The 21954-nt window shown below is 49.2% G+C and overlaps 1 protein-coding gene across 1 annotated transcript; it reads left to right on the forward strand.

Annotated features, from left to right (window-relative positions):
• Positions 1–12275: 12275 nt before the first annotated feature.
• Positions 12276–20590, forward strand: LOC120914112. Its single transcript, XM_040324601.1, has 2 exons — positions 12276–12550; positions 19321–20590. Exons 1-2 carry the CDS (start codon positions 12539–12541, stop codon positions 20431–20433), a joined length of 1125 nt encoding a protein of 374 aa, XP_040180535.1. The 5' UTR covers positions 12276–12538; the 3' UTR covers positions 20434–20590.
• Positions 20591–21954: the final 1364 nt, after the last annotated feature.

A 21954-nucleotide genomic window follows, 5' to 3' on the forward strand; every position in this document is an offset into this window, starting at 1 on the left:
CTCTGACCCCTCTGACATAGTCTCACTCCTCCCACTGCATTCAGCTCCCATCTGCATCTGAAAAAGCCACATCACATAATAAATATGTTTTGAAAACAACGCACTTACCCCATCTATAGCAGGGGCAGCGCTTCCCTGCGGCCGCGACTTCCCCTGCGTCTCCTCCTCCTCACAATATATAAAATTTTTCATAAATAAAAATCACATTTACCTTTAGAATTTCATTAGTTTGAGAAAAAAATTCCATCCTGCTTCTTCAAATTTTCTCATCAATATGGTTGAAGACCTGTGACCCAGCCCCGGTGTGCAGGGCGAAACATGTTAGGGGCGGTGACTGGAGCGGCACTGGCTGAAGCCACACTCATTCACATATTCATGCACTGGGTCAGTGAGCAGTGCTCCTTCCTTTTTTTTAAATATGGTTGACAATGTTTTGACTACTCTAACCATTAGAAAAGCGATCAAACATTCTGAAAAGGGTCACAGACAGCACAAGTTCAGGAACATGCAACCGCACAGATGTCAAATTGACATGAATGAGACTGTCTGCACAGGGATGCACAAAACACCTGTGCAACCTGTGCTGGCAAACAAGACCCTCACATTAATGTGCGCTTTAGTATGCCCATGGAATAAAGCTCTAGGTAGCTCATAGAATATAAAAAAAATTTCCCTCCACTATGTGTTGATGAAGGAATACCTTCCGCAGAGCTTTTGTGTTTTGGGGGACGGGAGCCTCCCAGCCGTCAGGACTCAATGATTCCTGCTAGGGGCTATAGACGCCAGCAGTAATCTCATGTAAAAAATCTGACAGGCTGGTTGTACCCAAGTCGATTTATAAAATAAAATACAATAAAAAATATCCTAAAACAATATAATCTACTGTATTTGCTTAAAGGCATAATTGTAAAATCTTGGCGTTTAAAGTGGTTGTAAACTCAAAAGCCAAAATAAAAAAAGACATGCAAGACAAAGGCATAATGAGCTAGTATACATCACAAACTAGCTAATTAGGTAATACTTACTTTAGATTGATGCTGTTGCAGCGGTCTCCGCTCACTGCTGTGACTGGCGGGCTCCGGCGCTGAGATTGGCTGGAACCGCAATGATGTCGCTCCCACACATGTACACAGGAGCCACCTGTCACGGCACAGGCTTTGAAGAAATGGCATGAGCATCCCGTTTCTTCAGTGCGCATGACTGCTTTACAGTCGGTTTAGTGCCTCTTTTTGGCTGCTAGCGGGGCGATTTTTAACCCCCCACCAGGGGCCGAAAAAGGGTTAAAAGCACCGCTGCCAAATCGCTTTGCAGGCGCTTTGGCAGCGCTGCCTATTGATTTCAATGGCAGGGGCGGTTTAGGAGCAGTGTATACACCGCTCCCGCGCCACCACAAAGATGCTTCTTGCAAGCGCACCGCCCCAGTGTAGCACTCGGGCTTTCACAATTGGACTTAGAAGAGACAGTTTACAGGCGCTTTTCAGGCACTATTTTTAACGTCAAAATGCCTGTAAAACACCTAGGTGTAAAAGTAGTCTTAGGTTTTTCAGTCTCTGTGTTCTTCCCTTAGGTAATGTAACCAGAGTACTCCAGCTGCCAATAACATCCAGTTCAGGCTGAATTTACCCGGTTTTATCTCAGAGTGGTAAACGTAGCTATGCAGACAAAGCCCTGCTAAACAAAACAAAAACTCTTTCACAAGTGACTAGGATTTCACATACAAAGTCATGTGTGGCCAAGGAAGGACAGACCCACAACATGCTGATCGGAATATACTGTATGTCTTACATCAGCCTTCAAAATTTACACTTGCCTGCTCGCATTTTGCAAGTAAATATTTTTTTTTTTTTTAACAAACAGGTTGGTCTTTATTGAGAAGACATTACAATACAGATAACATGTGTACATAGCTCAGTAGAGAATATTACAGACAACATCACCAAAGCAAGTAGGGGTGTAGCGTCGAGCGCAGTCCAGTGGCAGTCCATAACAGCAAACCATCTACCCCACGTTTAGAATAGGTATTACAAACTTTAGAACTGTTGTGTCCATGGGAGCCAGATCCTGTCGAATTTTTGGGGACATCCCCTGTTGACATAGGTTAGTTTATACATTGGCAGCAGTGCATTTACAGAAGAGTCCCAGGCCTCTACCGTGGGAGGCCGGGGAGAGGACCACTTCACGAGAATCTCTTTTTTAGCATAAAACATAAGTAGAGAGATAAGTATCTTAGTGTAGCGAGGGCGCTGTTCATCATCATGAATCCCCAGCAGGGCCAGCTCAGGCCTCACCGGGATGGACAGCGAGAGACGGAGATTCACACACTCAAACACCTTCCCCCAGAATGGCACCAGCATCGGGCAGGTCCAGAACATATGGAGAAACGTGCCCTCCAGGGACCGACAACGAGGACAGCCCGGGAACCTGTCAGGGTATATTCGATGCAGCCTCTGAGGCGTGTAGTAGACACGATGCATAAACTTGGTATGGACGAGTCTATCCCTGGACGAGATCAATATCCTAGCTCCATCCTCAAAACACTCCTCCCAATCCTCCCTATCTAGATCCGGGTTGTCAGCGTGCCACCTGTCCCAGAGGGCACTCATCTTGGGGGAGTCTACCTGCAATAACGCTATGTAGAGTGTGGACAGCGTCTTCTTAAGAGACTCCTGAGCCAGGAGCTCCTCGATGGGATCAGCCTTAAGGGTGATATTCTGCGGGAACTGTGCCCTAGCTGCATGCCTCAGCTGATAAAACCTAAACAGCATTCGCCCCGGTAGTCCATGCTTGACAGTTAGCTCCTGGAATGACATCAGTGAACCGGAGCGCATGACGTCTCGCAAGGTCTTGATCCCGTATCCCGCCCACAGCCGAGGGTCAGGGATAGTCCTGAAGTGAGGAAGAGATGGATTACCCCACAGCGGGCAGAAGGGGGAATAGTGATGGGGGTGCACCAGTCGTTTGCGGGCCGCAGTCCATACTAGCAGGGTGGTCTTAGTGGGCTCCGGCAGGGAGGGATACGCAGCGGATCCCCTGTATACCAGATTTCCTAGTTCTTTGAGCGACCCCAATATCGCCGCCTCCAGACAGGTGGCCGCATTAGCTCTGGATTGCTCGAACCACCACCTCACAGTCACCAATACCGCTGCACGATAGTACACCAGGAGATTGGGAAGCGCAAGGCCTCCACAGCGGACCGGTAACTGCAAGGTGGATCGCGCCAGCCTAGGGGATGAACCCCTCCACAGGAAGGATCCAATGTAGGCATCGATATCCTTGAAGAAGGAGGGAGGTAACCTAGTCGGACACTGTCTGAAGATATAATTAAACCTCGGTAGATAGAGCATTTTCAGAACGTTTATGCGCCCCAGTAGATTAAGAGGCAAGTCCCTCCACCTAGAGCAGTGTTCCTTAAGTCTCCTAACTACAGGAAGCAGATTAAGATGGCGGAAATCCTGGAGGTCACGCGAGACCACTATCCCTAAATATTTAAATTCCTCAACCCACAGCAGCGGGGACGAAGTCCCCACTGCCCTGGCCCCAGGATCCAGAGGGAACAGGACCGATTTGGCCCAGTTAATCCTAACCCCGGCGAAGCGTCCGAAGTGGTCAAAGATCCGCAGGGCCGCCTGCAGAGATGTGCTAGCGTCCTGCAGATACAACAAAGCATCGTCCGCGTAAAGGGATATCCTCTCCTCCAGGGGGCCGATCTTAAGCCTGTATACCTCGTCCGACTCCCTAATTAGGATCGCCAGGGGTTCCAATGCTAGAGCAAACAAGCTGGGCGACAGGGGGCAGCCCTGCCTGGTGCCCCTCTGGAGGGGAAAGAGCTCCGACAGCGCGCCATTCGTGCGTATTCTAGCCTTGGGGGATGCGTATAGCATGGATAGCCATTGCAAGAACTTGGGCCCGAAGCGCCTCAGTACCTCCCAGAGATAGCCCCACTCCACCGAGTCGAAAGCCTTTTCGGCGTCGAGTGAGGCTATGACCCGACCCCCGCTGTTGTCATGGGCGGTATCCAAATTGAGGAACAGTCTTCTGATATTGATATCGGTGCCTTTACCCGGCATGAACCCTGTCTGATCCTGGTGAACCAGGTCCTCCAGTACCGTGACCAGCCGCAAGGCCAAGATCTTCGCCAAGATCTTAGCGTCCGCGTTGATTAGAGAGATGGGTCTATAAGACCCGCACTCCTCCGGGTCCTTACCAGGCTTAGGCACCAAAACCACCACCGCCTCAGACATGGAGCCCGGGAGGGCCCCCTGAGTAAAGAACTGTGCAAAGAGTGAAGTCAGTTTAGGGGCCAATAATTCTTGATGTTCAGAATATAAATCCGTGGGCAACCCATCTAATCCCGGTGCTTTACCCGATTGCATACACCCCAGGGCCGCCTGCACCTCCTCCAGGGTAATATCTTTCTCCAGGTCCCTACTCCTATCTTCGGCAAGCGTGGGGAAAGGGATTCTATCAAGGTAGTCAGCAAGTTCCTCCGGGGCATAGGACACCTTAGTGGAGTAGAGGTCCTGATAGAAGCGGAGAAACCTAGAGTTAATGTCCTCTGGGGTGGTCAGTAAACTCCCGTCCACCTCCCTCACCCGACCTATGTGTGTAGTGGGGTTTTGCCCCCTAGCAAGCCACGCCAGAAGTCTCCCGTTCTTGTCCCCAAACTCGAACACCCGTTGTGCACTGTCAAGCATGGACTTTTTAGTAAGATCAATCCTCCGGAGGGAGAGCTCATTGAGAGTACGCTGCCATGGATAGTAATAATCTGCGCCCGGCGATTGGACGTAGGAGCTTTCCTGCGCCATGGCTCGATCCTCCAGCTGCCTCAGAGACTGCATCGACCCTCCCTTCCGTGCTGCGATGCGCTTAATGTATGTGCCCCTGAGCCAGGCCTTAAAGGCATCCCAGACTACCAAGGGATCCGTAGATCCCTCATTCTCCAACCAAAAATTGCATACCTCCTCGGGCATATTCTCCCGAATCCCCGGGTCAGCAATCCAGTATTTCGAGAGCTGCCAGACCCCCCGACCTCCCGCAGGAGCCGCCCCCACCGAGACCAGCACAGGAGCATGATCAGATATGCCCGGGATAGGATCTCGGTGGAGACCACCCCACCCAGAAGAACGGAGGAGGCAAATGCCAGGTCAATGCGAGACAGCGTTCGAAAGGTAGTGGACAAGCACGTGAACTGCGTATCAGAAGGGTGAAAGTGACGCCATAGGTCTGTCATACCAAAAGTAGCCGCCCAGGCGGCCAGGCCGGGGGAAGGGGACTGGGAGGGCCGAAGCCTGTCCTCCGTGTCAGACATGACCAAATTAAAATCCCCCACCAGCAGCACTCTTTCCACCCCATAGTGTGTAACATTCTGCATCACCCTGTGGAGGAGATCAAGATCCGCAGGGGGAGGCAGATATATCCCCACTATCACATACGGGGTACCCGCTATTAAGGCGTGTACTATCACGTACCTACCCCCAGGGTCAGTACTAACAGCCTGGAGCTGGAAGGGCAGGGTCCGGTGCACCAGGATGCTCACACCCCTGGCATAGGTTGAATAGGTTGAATGATAATGTGCAGCGACCCACGCCCTCCTCAGACCTAAAACCCTTGCTCCCATCATGTGAGTCTCTTGTAGAATGCATATCTTAGGCCCATGGCGCTGTATATACTTAAACACCACGGACCTCTTAATGGCAGAATTAAGGCCCCTGACGTTCCACGACATCACAGTAAAATTAGCCATACATCGAGTGATACAAGTTGAAAGAAGGACCGCATGCCTTGCCGATCTGCCACCTCCAAGGGCGCCCCCGCACCCCAATACCAGCAAGATAGGTCTGGGCACAGAACCCCCTCAGAGGGACAGACGTGACACCCCTACCCTCCCCCGACTGAGCTGAATGAGCAAAGACCAACATTTTAGAGCCAAAATGCATTATAAAACAGTGAACCAAAACCCGGAGGACAACGGTCCCCCAACCCCCTCCCCCCACCCCATGCCCTCCCAACCGAGAAGAGCACATCATCCCCAAACAGGTACTAACCAATAGTCACGCCGTGAAGGAGGCATGGAACTCCTCAGAGCAGTCCGTCAAACCCCGCCAAAACTCGGCAGCAAAGAAAGAGAGAAAAAAAAAAAGAAAATAAAGAAAAAGGGGCCACCTCGTGACCTGTGGCACGGTAGTGAGGGAAGCCGAGCAGCCTCTCTACGGGGTTCAACGTAAAAAGTACAAACGGGCCAAGAACAAAACAAAGGGAAACAGCACGGCACCTCTGCTGGGTACCAGTTCAAAAATAAAAACTTGAAAATGTCAATAGGGGTAAATGAAGGTGACAATAAGGGTAGAGAAAAAGTTAAATCAAAGAACACCCGGGGCAGGCATTCAGTAGGGGACCCGGTGTCTCAACAGTGGTGGATTCGTTGGGAGGTGAGGGCCAAACTTCTCAGGCTGTCCCGGAGTCAGGAGCATCAGATAGTACGATGGCATGACAGCCTGCGGCCTAGATCAGCCGGGCACAACTTAAGGCCACTCACCCTCCACTGTAGTTCAAAGCATCCGAGCTCCAGACCATCAGCAAATCCGCGACTCCTTCCGAACAATCGATCCTACGGAGGGAGAGTTTCCAGCCATGCACTGGCATCCTTGGGGCTGGTGAAGATCCGAACGGTCTCCCGGTCGACTACCCGCAGCTTGGCCGGGAACAGGATGCTGTAGACAATGCTTTTAGCTCTGAGCGCCGCCTTCACCCCATCGAAGGATCGCCGTTGACGCTGGGTCTCAATGGTGTAGTCCGGGAACATCATCAGGTTAGTATTGCGGTACGGAAGTCTGCCCGCCTGCCGCGCCGCCCGGAGGAGCTCATCTCGGTCCCTAAAATTCATAAGGCGGAGTATGAAAGTGCGAGGGGGAGCTCCCTCCGGTCCAGGCCTCGGCGGCACCTGATGGGCCCTCTCCACAGCAAAGTAGGGGGAGAGCCGCGCGTCAGGAAGCAGGGAGCGGAACAGATTCTCAGTGAAGGCCGCCGAGTTGCGGCCCTCCACTCCCTCCGGTAGACCGACGATGCGAATGTTATTGCGTCTGCTCCGGTTCTCGGCGTCTTCAGCTCGGTATTCAAGAGCCCGCACCTTGGTGGCGAGCGACCGGAGCGAGGATTCATGGCTGGTAACTGTGTCCTCAACGTCGCTGACACGTTGTTCGGCCGCTGTAACTCGCGACCGGATCTTATCCAAATCTTGACGCAGCAACCCAACGTCCATCTGGACAGCCTCGATCTTGGAGGTAAGCATGGTTTGGCAGGTCGCTACAGCCGCCTGGCAGGACGAGATAGCCGCCATCACCTCCGGAATGCAAGTAAATTTTGAGGGCTGCCGAGTGTGGGCTGCCTGGGAGCAGGGGGGGGGGCAAGCGAGGAGAGTCGGGTCGCCGCTGATGTGGTCGCCGCCGCCTGGTAGTTCAAAACGCAGGAGAACATTACAGCTTTCAATTCAATAGCTGTGTTCCCCGCTGCGAGCTTCATATACAGCCCCTCCACCTTGTCCGGGCACTTTGATAGACAGATCACCCATCCCAGGATTGGACGGGTGATCTGTCTATCAAAGTTTCCCGGACAAGGGGGAGGGGCTGTATATGACGCTCGCGGCGGGGAACACAGCGCTTTGAACAACTAGGCGGCGGCATCGGCTCCGGCTCCTCTCTCTTACCCAGCATAGGTATGCTGCGATATGGGGACATTTGGCTGCAATGTGGGGACATCTGGCTGCAATGTGGGGACATCTGGCTGCAATGTGGGGACATTTTGCTGCAATGGGGACATTTTGCTGCAATGGGGACACGTGGCTGCAATGGGGACACGTGGCTGCAATGGGGACACGTGGCTGCAATGGGGACACATGGCTGCACTGGGAACACATGCTGCATTGGTAGACATGGGCAGGCTGCATTTTTGGGCACAGATAAAGTTGTTGTTAATATTTATTTTTATAACTTAATTCTGCATAAAACATTTCATGAGATAATGTCATTGTCATTTCATGAGATAATTTATGAGGGCGTGTCTAGGGGCGGGATTAGGGGGGTGGGACATGGTAGGGGTTGGGTGGGGCAACTGGTGGCGATTACGCCTTGAGGCCTGGCTAGTAGCTCAGGATTTGAAATTTTGAGCCCTGTCTTACATGACCTGGGTTAACCTTCACACCCTCCAGGAAAAGTGTGATGTCTGTGGCCAGCAGTGGCGGCTGGTTGTATTTTTTTTAAAGGGGGGCGGCAAGCAATGCACCCGTATCATCATCCCCCCCGGACAGTCGAGTGGACTGGCTGCTGTGAGCAATATAGACAGGATCATTTCAGGAGAGCCATACAGAGAATAAACATACATCATCACTGCAGCTGGATGCAGGACTGTACAATCACCCGGCAGCTCCTATGTGTGGAAATGACTAGATCCTAGCTCTGACCCCTCTGACATAGAGTCTCACTCCTCCCACTGCATTCTGCTCCCATATGCATCTGAAAAAGCTGCATCACATAATAAATATGTTTGAAAACAATGCACTTACCCCATCTATGGCGTGGGCAGTGCTTCCCTCCGGGCGACAGGTAGCAACTACCCCTGCGTCTCCTCTCTCTTCCTCCTAAATGACAGAGCTGCAGATTAACCACTTGCTGATCAGCCACCGTCATTATACTGCCGCAGGTCGGCATGATCCAGCGAGCCGTCGTAGCTGTACGTCGGCTCCTTTAAGCAGGATAGCAGGCATGCGCACCTGCTGCACAACAGGGGGGACGATGCTCGTGGACGGCGGTCGCGATGACCTCCGGCCATACGTGCGATCGCGGGCACGTGAGGCAGAACAGGGATGTGTGTGTGTGTAAAGGAGAGGAGGAGAGAGAGATCGTAAGTTCCTGTCATCTCCTATAGTCAGTCCACCCCATGGAGAAAGCAGTGTAGAAGGGTGTCTGATACTGGAATGCGCAGTATCACTGAACCTCTGGTGGTGGTGCTGATCGATTCATGAGCTTCTGCGTGTGTGAGACTGTATGACTGTCTGTCTGCACAGCTGCAGGCAGAATGGCAGCACCAGTTCGACCTCTCAAACGTCCCTGGGCCAAGAGAATGAGCCCATGAATAACAGTCACATTTATAGACTTCGGCAGGATCCCCTGTTGTTCCAGATCACTGGGAGTTGTAGTTCCAAAGTGGCTTCAGTAAATGCTAAGTCCTCTAAAATGAGTAGTGGTGAAGTTTGGGAATGAGTGTGCCATCTGGGAGCGTGCCTGGCTGGTTAGAGCTATGGATAGGACAATGGGAGAGACTGGTATACCAATGAGAGCACCTTCATTTTACTCAGTGATGGAAGCTGTACACTGTGGACTTGTATACATGGGGTAAGTGGTCTTAACTCTGTGGTGCTCCCAAGGAGAAGAGGTGTTAAAGAGATAGTAAACTCTACTACTGAATTTTACCTATAGGTATGCCTGTGTCCCACACATTCACTGTTTAGGAGATATTTACTGTACATGTAGCCAGTGAAATCACTGTCGCATGAGCTCTGAGGGAACGCCCAACTGTGCAGTTTCTTCAGAGCCCTGTGCCATGGCCGGCAGCTCCTGTGCGCATGCACGGGAGTGACTCCATTGCGGCTCCAGCCACTCATAGTGCCAGAGCCTGTGGACCCGGAAGAAACTCCAGGGAAGATGTCCGCCAACTCAGCGTTGTGCAGGTGCCGCTGGAGGGCTTTGTTCTAAGGTAAGTGTAGCGCCCTCTAGGTAGGTAGGTGCTAGAGATAGAATTTGGAGGATAGGTAGATTCTAGAAGGAGAGGAGAGGTGGAGCTGCCTGGGGTATTCTGAGGAGCCCTGACCAATCCCCAACCTGGATCAGCAGGGGTTCAGGCCTCTGTAAATACCCAGGGTCAGCCCAACTGGGGAGGAGTTGTTCTGGTGGAAGAGCTGGAGATAGAGTGCTGGGCTGTTGGCGTCTTCTGGGCTAAGTAGCCACATGTAGGACAGCTAGCACCAGGAACTTTCTATTTTCTGCTATACTATAGGGGCCCACGGTCCCTGCCTACAAAGGGCAATTGCTAAGGCCTGGCTGAGCCAGTGTCGGGCCTAACCACTTTGTGCTGGCTGTGCCTGAATATTAGAGAGGAAGGGATGTGCAGGAGAAAGATGTGAAGATTAGAGCGGAAACAATGTGCAGGTGGAGAAAGACCTGAAGATTAGAGAGGAAGCGATGTGCAGGAGGAGAAATGGAGTGTATATACAGGACTGTATATAGTTGTCCCAAGCAAGTTCTACCAATTTTAATGGGCATCCCATACTTTCCTTACCACATCCAAGTTTAATGGCCTTAATAAAACCCCCCAAAAAAATAATTATACCCAAGAAGAAGTGGGGTGGGGACTTTCTCATTTTGGTGACAACACCTAGCCAATTACAAGGAGAGCCAATCATGGACATTGGTTAATTTGCATCTAGAAAATAATACTGGAAGTTGAGAAGCTCCAGGCCAGCTAGAAGGAATATGAAATACCTAAAGTGCATCTGGGCTTCATACAGTATTCAGCTTAACTTTATCCTGGGAGCCACTCTAAAAACGATGTCATGCTTTGCGAAACATCACTGCTAAAAGTGTAATGAAAGCTGCAGAAGTTAAAAAGATTGAAATCAACTTTTGAAATGAATATGTTAAAGTGTATGTGACATTGTAGTTAGGAATGGGCTCGGGCGTGTTCGGGATCCCACCTGGCCGATCCCGCCAACGGCAGCTGGTTGGCTGTGGACGTGTCTATCAGAGCCGGCGGCTCTGATAGGCTTTCCGATTACAGCCTGAGGGCTGTAATCGGCTTCCAAATAGTTAACCAGGGGACGCACGGGGTGTGCATTCCTTGGTTAACACTGACACGCATCTCAGCCAATCAGGTTCACCGGATCTGGTTACCGGTAACCTGATTGGCTGAAGCGACTTTGAGTTTTAGGGGCAATCTGGCGACAATTGATGGCACAGTGGCTGCATTTGGCATACCACAGTGGCTGCATTTGGCATGGCACAGTGGCAACAATTGATAGGCACAGTGGTGACAATGGCATGGCCCAGTGGTGACAATTGATGGGCACAGTGGCAACAATTGATGGCACAGTGGCTGCGTTTGATGGCATGGCACAGTGGCGACAATTGATGGGCACAGTGGCTGCGTTTGATGGCATGGCAAAGTGGCTGCGTTTGATGGCATGGCACAGTGGCGACAATTGATGGGCACAGTGGCTGCGTTTGATGGCATGGCAAAGTGGCTGCGTTTGATGGCATGGCACAGTGGCGACAATTTTATGGCACAGTGGCTGCGTTTGATGAGCACAGTGGCTGCATTTGATGGGCACAGTGGCAGCAATTGATGGGCACAGTGGCGACAATTGATGGGCACAGTGAGGCTGCAACTGATGTTTTTTTTTTGTTTGTGCCCCCCTCCCCCAAATGACTGAACACCACTGCAAATCACAAGACATTTACCAATTAAGGATGAGCTCTGGCGTGTTCGCATAGTACACGTGCAGAGCCCGCCAGGAAGTGTGCATGGCGCTGCGCTAATCACAGTCAGGGAGACATTTCACGATCCCTGCAGCCGAGCATCGGGACAATGTCTCCCTGACTTTGATTAGCGCAGCGCCGTGCACACTTCCTGGCGGGCTCTGCACGTGTACTATGCGAACACGCTCATCCTTATTCCCAATCCACAGCTGCACAGATCAAGAAATGTTTCACTGCCTGTGATTAGCCATGTGCAGTGTCAGCTTCCTGGCGGGATCGGGCAGGTGGGATCCCGTGCACACCCAAGCTCATCTCTATTTACCATATACTGTACATAAAATAGTATCTGTTAGGGGCCAGGCAGTACCCAGTCCAGTATGATGGAGGCTTTTGAGGGCTCCTTCTTTTGATGAAGCTTAATTGCATAGCTCCCAACTGTCCCTAATTTCGAGGGACTGTCCCTGATTTGGAAAAAAGTCCCTCTGTCCCTCTTTCCTCCTCATTTGCCCCTTATTTTGGTCTGATCTAAATATTTGTACAGAAATTGTACTATTTGTCTTACAAAAAATGTTTTCCAGTGCTAAATCTTTCATCCAATTTCTAAATTGCTGCATTTATAAATTTCAAAAGCCAATATAGAGGAATAGTAGTGGTAAAAAACAAAAACAAAAATCTCCTTTAGGGGGTGTGGTACGAGGCGTGTCCTATGCCTACATACTTTTGCTAGTAGGTGTCCCTCATTTCCATCTCAAAAAGTTGGGAGGTATATTTTTAAACATGGTAGAATGTATATTATATAAATGTTCTGTCCACACTCTCTGTTCTCTTCTGTACCAGCATTTTAATGATTCTTATCGGGAGGGTTGATCTGCTACTGCTATTGGTTGCCAGCTTCTGGTAAAACTGGATTGACCAGTCTGGGCGCCGTGCTGAGGGAGAGAGAGCCTGTAGAGCAGGCTAGTCTCATCACAGCTAGGACTACTGAGAAGAGCTTTTGGAACTGCAGAGGATGCATGCTTTCCCAGGTAAGAAAGGTTCGCTGTCTGGATGAAGGTCTGCCTTCACCTCACCTCACAGTTCCCAGAGGCCTCCAACACATTGTTTTCTAAAGATCTGACCTCAGGGCTCATGGACACTGCCGCTGAACTCAAACAATTTCATTCCCGCATGTCAGTCTCACTTTGGGGGCCATTTCAGAGACTATGGGGTTCCTGCACAGATGTCTATTGAAATCGCACCCGAAGTCGCCAAAAGCAGTACAGAAACTACTTTTGGGACGCGCTGCACTGTTGGTGACGCACCGATTCGGACGTCCAAATCGCATCAATGTGAATCTGGACTTGCAGGCATTTGAGCTTTTATAGGTCTGCCTAAAAGCTTGTGCTTCTTTGTATGTTTTTAGTGAGCTTCTTCGAGCTCTTTTGAACTCCTTCGAGTTTCTTTGAGCATAAGCATTTTTTTTTTCACAAACCCTCACCTCAGCTCATTTCATCTCTCTTTTGTTTTTTTTTTGTTTTTTGAGCCTCTCTGAGCTTTTTCACACGTTTTTGGATACTTTTAAAAAACGCAAGCTTGGTGGTTTTTTTTCTGAAAGATGGAAGCATCGGGTATGTACAGTAGAGATGAGCTCCGGCGTGTTCGCACAGTCCACGTTAGGGTTGCCACCTCATCCCTTTAAAAAGGAACACATCTGAATTACACAGGTTCTGTGGCTGATTAAGGTGGTAATTAAACTCACTTGGTGCCTTATCTGCATTAAATTAGCCTCAGAACCTGTGTAATTCAGATGTGTTCCTTTTTAAAGGGATGAGGTGGCAACCCTAGTCCACGTGCAGAGCCCGCCAGGAAGTCGGCACTGCGCTGCGCTAATCACAGGCAGCGAGACGTTTCCTGATCTCTGCAGCCGAGCACCGGGACAATGTCTCGCTGCCTGTGATTAGTGCAGCGCAGTGCCGACTTCCTGGCGGGCTCTGCTTGTGGACTGTGCGAACGCAGCGGCGCGTAGCTCATCCATAATGTAAGCTTTCCCTTGCACTCCTAGACAAAACAAGCAGCTAACCCATGCGGTGCAGACAGAGAATATTTTTCATGGAGTTTTTTTTATTTGCGTTGAGGTATTTATGGTTTAGCTAAAGAGCTGAGTGGGGGCTAAGTATAAAGATTAAGTGGGCTGACCCTTTAAGATCTCAGATAGTGTTAAGCCTCGTACATAGGGTTGCCAACTCATCCCTTTAAAACAGAACACATATTAATTACACAGGTTCTGAGGCTGATTTAATGCAAATAAGGCACCAAGTGAGTTTAATTACCTCCTTAATCAGCCACAGAACCTGTGTAATTAATATGTGTTCTGTTTTAAAGGGATGAGTTGGCAACCCTACTCGTACACACAATCGGATTTTCCGCGGACAAAGCGTAGGACTTCTGTCCGAAGGGCGTTTGCTATGAACTTGTCTTGCATACAAACGACACAATTGTTGGCCAACAAACATGAAACGATGTGGTTTTTCAGCTCTTTAGCTCCACCCTTTGGGCAACTTCTGCTAATGTTGTGTTATGGTGAGCATTGCTTCTGAGCATGAGTGTTTGTACTTTGGAGTTTTGTCCCACGGACTTGTGTACACGCGCTCGGATAATCTGACAGCACACAATTGTTGGCGCACAATTTTAAAGCATGCTATCTCGCATTTGTCTGTGGAAAATCCAACAAGAATTGTCCGATGGAGCATACAAACGGTCAGATATTTCGCCAACAGCCTGTCATCACACAATTCATGTCGGAAAATGCGATCGTGTGTATGAGGCTGCTTTAGGTTGCTGGCATGTAATGGATCTTTGAGATTTTCATCCAGTTTTACTGCTCTGTACACTTTAAAGCGGGAGTTCAACCATTTTTTTTTTTTTTCCCCCTTAGCTTCCTGCTCGTTCGGTCTAGGGGAATCGGCTATTTGTATTAAAATATGATCCGTACTTACCCGTTTTCGAGCTGCATCTTCTTCCGTCACTTCCGGGTATGGGTCTTCGGGAGCGGGCGTTCCTTCTTGATTGACAGTCTTCCGAAAGGCTTCCGACGGTCGCATCCATCGCGTCACTCGTAGCCGAAAGAAGCCGAACGTCGGTGCGGCTCTATACTGCGCCTGCGCACCGACGTTCGGCTTCTTTCGGAAAATCGTGACGCGATGGATGCGACCGTCGGAAGCCTCTCGGAAGACTGTCAATCAAGAAGGAACGCCCATTCCCGCAGCCCATACCCGGAAGCGACGGAGAGGATGCATCTCGTAAACAGGTAAGTAATGCTCATATTTTAAAACAAATAGCCGATTCCCCTAGTAAAAACGAGCATGAATCTAAGGCTAAAAAATGCCCTCTAAGGGTGAACCACCGCTTTAATGGTAAATCTGAACATGCTTTGCATCTGTTAATAATGAATGAGTTAAACTTGCAGTTAGTAGTACAACTATGAGTGCAAAAACTAGAAATAAAATATATATGGCTATACCTCATTATTACACCGATTGACCACAGGTGGAAGGAAAGAAAATCACTTAATTCCCCCATCATCAATCAAAGTGGGGGAATGCCTCCAGCTGCGCTATTATATTCTGCCAGCAGGGGTGCAGGGAGCATATGCCTGTAAACTCCTGAAAAAGCCATAGGCCCAGATTCACATACATCGGCGCATATTTATGCGGGCGTAGCGTATCTAATATACGCTACGCCGACGCAGCGCACAGAGGCAAGCACTGGATTCACAAAGCACTTGCTCCCACTCACTCTTAAAGATACGCTGGGTTTCCTCGGCGTAAGCCAGCGTAGGTGGAAGTGGGCGTGAGCCATGCTAATGAGGCGTGACCCCATGCAAATGATGGGCCAAGCGCCATAGAAGTACTTAAAATGAACGGCGCATGTGCCGTCCCGTGGCCGCATCCCTGTGCGCATGCTCAGAATCACGTCGGAACTACTCCCTAAGATACGACAGATCACTGCCTACGACGTGAACGTAACCTACGCCTAGTCATATTCACGTACAACGTAAACGACAAAAGATACGACTGCTTGTGTTCCCTGGTCCATACCTTTGCATGAGTTGCGCCTCCTATATGGGGAATAACTTTACGCCGGAAGTACAACTTACGCAAACCGCGTATATTATGCGCCGGGCGCAACTACATTCGTGAATCGGCGTATCTCCCTCATTTGCATATGTGCATAGAAAATCAATGGGAGCGGAAAATGCGCCCAGCGTAAATATGCGCCCACGATACGACGGCATAGGCAAGTTACGTTGGTCGTAGGAAGCCTATTTATAGGCGTATCTCAGATTGTGGGCACGGCGCACAGATAAGACGGCGCATAGTTACACTTACGCGGCGTATCTCGAGATACGTCGGCGTAAGTGCTTTGTGATTCCGGACCATAGTGTGCATGGCTACATTACTCTCCCATTCCAGACGTAGGAATCAAGTCTGTTTTTTTTTTTTTTTTCATTAAACCCACTTATTGAGCAAAAAAAAAAAAAAGATTGTCCTCTTATTGACCGCCCCATTACCGCCCTCCTGCACAAAATCACGTACCTGGGGTGCACGCCGCTGCCGACCGTTCTCAAGAGAGGCAAAACAAGGCAGACCACCGTTCTGTGAGAGGGGAAGACAGATCTCTGTCCCCCCCCCCCCCCCCAGTCAGGCTGCTTTCACACTGAGGCGCTTTGCAGGTACTATTGCGCCCCTGCCCATTAAAATCAATGGGGAAGCGCCTCCGAAACGCCCGGGTTTAACCCTTTTTCAGCCGCTAGTGGGGGTTAAAACCGCAACGCTAGTGGCCTGAAAATTGGGGCAAAAACTACGGTAAAGCGCCGCTAAAAATAGCGACACTTTAGCGCCGACGCACCCAGCGCTTCAATGTGAAAGTAGCTTCAAGGCACCACCCACACAGCAAGCACTTCCTAGGAGCACCTTTAACCCTTTGATTGCCCCTGATGTTAACCCCTTCCCTGCAAGTGTCATTAGTACAGTGAGAGTGGATTTTTTTTATCACTGATCACTGTTTTAGTGCCACTTGTCCCCAAAATGTGTCACTCAGTGTCAGATTTGTCAGCCGCAATGTCGCAGTCCCGCTAAAAATCACTGATCGCCCCCATTACTTAAATTTGTTTTAAAATTCAATACATATATCCCATAGTTTGTAGACGCTATAACTTTTGCACAAACCAATCAATTTACGCTTATTGGGATTTTTTTTTTTTACCAAAAATATGTAGCAGAATACATATTGGCCTAAATTAATGAAGAATTTCGATTTTGTTATTTTTTTTGTTTCTAGTGCAAAAAATAAAAACCGCAGAGGTGAGCAAATACCATTGCATTAACAAAGTGCCGTATCGCAAAAAAATGGCCTGGTCATGAATGGGGTAAATGTTCTAGGACTGAAGTGGTTAATGTATGGATTGTATGGCCTGCTTAAGTAGCACAATTGTTCTACTAGATCACTAGTGAGATAGATCCTTAGAACTAGCACTTGTTTGCTAAACAAATGAAAACAATGGCTCTCTACAGAGTAGGCCACACATAGCTTGCAGTGACCTTGGTGATAGTTTCTGAACACCGTTCAAGCTGGGGAAGCCAAATTCCAACAGTCACCAGGGAGAAAGGTGCAGTGTGCCAAAGCTCATTCAAAGCTATACATGTATAACATCTCCAAACTCCCACCCAGCCAACCTACAGTACACTTAAAAATGGCCTCAGCCCATAAAGTCTCTGCCAAAGTCACAACCCCTAACGTGTTTCGCTCCTCCCACCGAAGCTTAATAATAGGTCAATATGGACTATTGGACTGGAGCTTATTCATAGGACCTATGATTAAGCTCTGGTGAGCGGAGCAATTCATGTCAGTGGGCTTGGCTTAATCTATAAGGACAATATATGTCAAAAAGCCCACATATGTCTGAACCCTCAGAGTGGTATTTTAAATGGTGCCTATACCCTAATTCAAAGGGGGAGATGCTTCCAAAAGCATCCATACACAAAACACCATGAAGGAAAATGCATCTACTTAGGCTACCAAATTGAAATAATATGTTCATTTGACATGCAAATAAATCAAGAACAATAAGTGGGCAAGGTTATAACTGCCCCATGTGAACCACATGGGGTATGCCCCAACCTGTGCTTGGGCCCATCCTAAATCCTACCCTCCCTCCCCCACCTCACACCCAGAGAACCCACCCCACTCCACTAGCCCTATAGTCACCCCTCCCCTTGCCATTGGTGCTCCTCTACCCCCTGCCTCAACCTAGCTTCCCCCCTCGATGGCAATGTGGTATTATCTGTATAGGAGTCCTCAGTTGATATATGTAGCCTATATTGAGGCTGTAAATGGGCAAAAACCCAGTACTGGTTTAGATGTAGCTGCTCAATCACCTACTATTTACACCCAATCACACTCACCACAAATTGGTAGCTCACAGACCCTGTAGGGGTCACTCTGACTGACCACACCTCTGCTTGCACTTGTAGGATAAGGTGACCAGATTTTTAAAATGAAATCCGGGGACATATTTTTTTTTACTAGTAATGGCGGCAATCAGTGACTCTCTGACCCGCCTCACAGCCTCTCAAGTCTTAGGCCCCTTTCACATTGAGGCTTTTTTTCATGCGGTACAGCACTAAAAATAGCGCTGCTATACCGCATGAAAAATCATGCCCTGTAGTGTTCAATGTGAAAGCCCGAAGGCTTTCACACTGAAGCGGTGCGCTAGCAGGAGCGCTCCAAAAGTCCTGCTAGCCGCATCTTTACTGCGGTATAGGAGCGGTGTGTTCACCGCTCCTATACCGCGCCTTCCCATTGAAATCAATGGGAAACCGCCAGCAACGCGGGCTGTATTAACCCTTTTTCGGACACTAGCGAGGGTTAAAACCTCACCGCTAGTGCTCGAATATCGCAGTAAATACGACGGTATAGCGGCGCTACAAATAGCGCGGCTATACAGTCACCGCGGCTCCACGCCTCAATGTGAAAGAGGTCTTACTCTCCGGGCCCCGGCTACTACTGGGTGGGGTGTGGAGGAAGATCACTCCGCCAGGGAAGGCAAGGAGATAAGCAGGCAAGCGGCTGGCCGGGACTTAAGCCAAGGCAGAAGAACATGCGAGCGGAGCTGAATGGGCATGCACCCGAAACTGAAGAAATGGTCCCTCCGCTCCGACCAGCACATGATCATCAGAAAAGGGCACAAATAATGGAAATAAATACACCCCCCTAAGTTAGTAGGAAATTGCCCCAGCCCCTGTTCAAATCCAATCCGGGGACAAAACTGGGGACAGACTTGGTCTGGGGACAGTATCCTCAATCTGGGGACTGCCCCCTAAAATCAGGGATGTCTGGTCACCCTATTGTTGGACCACAGCCACACCAAGTACCTACATGATATAGGCTATATATACCAACTGAGGGATCCCACACTACTATAGGGCTAGTGGAGTGGGGTGGGTTCTCTCGGTGTGAGGTGGGGGAGCAAGGGTATGATTTAGGGTGGGCCCGGGCACAGGTCAGAACATACCCCAAGTGGTTCACTCGTCCACCTATTTTTCTTGATTTATTTGCATGTCCAATAACCAGATTTTTTCCGTTTGGTAGCCTAAGGAGATGCATTTTCCTTTGTGGTGTTTTGTGTATTAATCTATAGGGAGTTTTGTCCTATCTGTTTAGCAATCCAATGTAACTTGTGTAGAAAAACAGTTATTACCTACTTATATGTATCTAAACAGAGATGATTCTTTTAAATACCAAGCTTGTCTTTTAGAGAATGGAACAGCCAGCGATTCAGTGTGAAGATCAGAATCATGAAGGCTCTTCTGAGATGCATGGACCCAGCACAAATTTTGGAGAGAAAAATAAAGCAGGAAGACAGCACTTTGACTTTTTAAAGGTCATAACTCTAGGAAACAAAGACAATGGAAGCAAACTAGAAATGTCACCAATTGTTATCCCTGTTGATGAACAGCATGAGAATGGTCCTGAAAGCCAAAGTCTTTCAAACACTAGTAAAATATATGTAATCAATGGTGCAAGTAGGAATTTTTACGTCACGTCACCATTACTCAGTATGGACAGTTGTGTAACCATACCTAAGGACTCAGAGATAAAATTCGGAGAAGTTCTCAGTCCTCACCTAGGTCTAGATCCCAAAGACTTAACTTCAGAAGATGCTGGTCTTGATGACAAAGATAATTACCCGGTGGGTGAAGTTGGAGTTTATGATTTGCCAACAACATCTGGTGCTAGCAGTTCTCAAGGTAATGTTCCAGAAAACCTTGCTGAAAGTAACAAAGGCCAAGAGGTTGAAGAACCCCAGGAATCCTCCAGGTTTCTAATCAATGAGGATAATTTTGAGCGGGAATGCCCAATCTGCACTGAGCTCTATGATGCCAGCAGCCACAAACAGTCATTGCTTAACTGCAAACATGTCTTTTGTGATAACTGTATAAAAACTATGGTCAGCAAAGCCAACGAGCCCAGCCTTGGCAGGGTGTCATGCCCACTTTGCCGACAGACGTCCCCAATGATGGAGTGGGAGATCCGTAAGATGCAGGAGCAGATGTTAGACAATGGTGGCATCTACATCCAGCACCAGCAGGACTATGTGGCACCAGAGACAATTGTGCGGAGACCTGGGCTATGTGGGGCTCTGGAGTACAGGTTCCAGAAACGATTCCAAAATGGCCGTCTGATAGGTTTCCCACCTTGTGTACGTCATCCGCAGAGATTGGTGGACGGGCTGAACAGACTGCAGCATCGCTGTCGCTGCTTGTACCTTTGTGCATTGGTGCTTTTACTTTTTGCAGAGTTCTTTTGCTTTTTCTTCCTGTTTGTGCCCATTGCTATTTTTATACTGTTGATTGTTTTTGGGAAATAGTTGCCTTTGAAGGAAATCTGAACACTGGCCATTTTTATATAACAATATGGTTAAAAAGTTAAGAGCTTTTTCCCATTTTATATATGCAATACCAATTGTTTTCCTGTGTACATCAGGTTTAGGCTATAAATACACTATAAATTTGCTTTTTCAGCCATGTCCTGCTGTTATCCAGGAGCAGTGTTTATTCTGTTGTCCTGGGTTGTCCATGGATACAACATAATCCTATACAATGAGGACAGCAGGTATCCTATGGTGTTCAAAAATAGCAGCGCTATACCGTCGGATTTGCCGTGAGATTCTACCGCTAGCGGTGCGGTATTAACCCCCGCTAGCGGCCGATAAAGGGTTAATACCGCCCGCAATGCGCCTCTGCAGAGGCACATTGCTGTTGGTATTGCCGCGGTTTCCCATTGTTTTAAATGGGAAGGTGCGGTATACATACCGCTCCTCTCACCGCTCCAAAGATGCTGCTGACAGGAGATTTTTTTCTCTCCTGCCAGTGCATCGCCTCAGTGTGAAAGCCCTCCGGCTTTCACATTGAGGTTGCTGGGCAGGAGTTTTTCAGGCGGTATAGCAGCGCTATTTTTAGCACTGTACCGCCTGAAAAACTCCTCAGTGTGAAAGGGGTCTTAATGTTAATCATATTTTGTTATTAAAGCGGAGGTTCACACAAAAAGTGAACCTCCGCTTTTTGGATCCCTCCCCCCCTCCGGTGTCACATTTGGCAGGGGGAGGGGGGTGCAGATACCTGTCTGAGACAGGTATTTGTGCCACTTTCAGCTTTTGACTCCCGCGGGGAATCGAGCCTTGTTACGTCACCCCCTGCTGTCTTTTGGGAAACACTGTTCCCAGGAGAAAGCAGGGACCAGTGACGGTGCGCCGCAATCCTCGCGCATGCGCAGTAGGGAAAAAAACGGCCGGAACCTCCGCTTTAAAGGGTCACTAAAGGAATTTTTTTTTTTTAGCTAAATAGCTTCCTTTACCTTACTGCAGTACTGGTTTCATGTCCTTCTTGTTCGTTTTTGCTTTGAAGTTGCTGTAATTCTGCTCTGATCTCCACACTTCCTGGTTGCCTGTTTCCTTATAACCACAGTACTGGGAGCTTTTCACGGTGGTCTAAGCTGTCATTACTGTGTGTCTAAAACTTAAAGCGGTCCTCCACCCTAAAGTGGAGTCCCGCTGATCGGAACCCTCCCCCCCTCCGGTGTCACATTTGACACCTTTCAGGGGGGAGGGGGGTGCAGACACCTGTCTAAAGACAGGTATTTGCACCCACTTCCGGCCACACGCTACGGGCGAAAGACGGGCATTCCGTCACATCCCGTCTGTCGCCCGTTGTGTGCTGGGAACACTCGGCTCCCAGCACACAGCGTGTGAGCCAATCGGCGGGCGCAGCGCGACTCGCGCATGCGCCGTAGGGAACCGGGCAGTGAAGCCGCAGCGCTTCACTTCCTGGTTCCCTCACCGTGGATGGAGGGGGGAGCAGCAGGGTGACGAGCGATCGGCTCATCCTCTGCT

Source organism: Rana temporaria, chromosome 9 (genome assembly GCF_905171775.1).
Source record: "Rana temporaria chromosome 9, aRanTem1.1, whole genome shotgun sequence".
Lineage (NCBI taxonomy): Eukaryota > Metazoa > Chordata > Amphibia > Anura > Ranidae > Rana > Rana temporaria.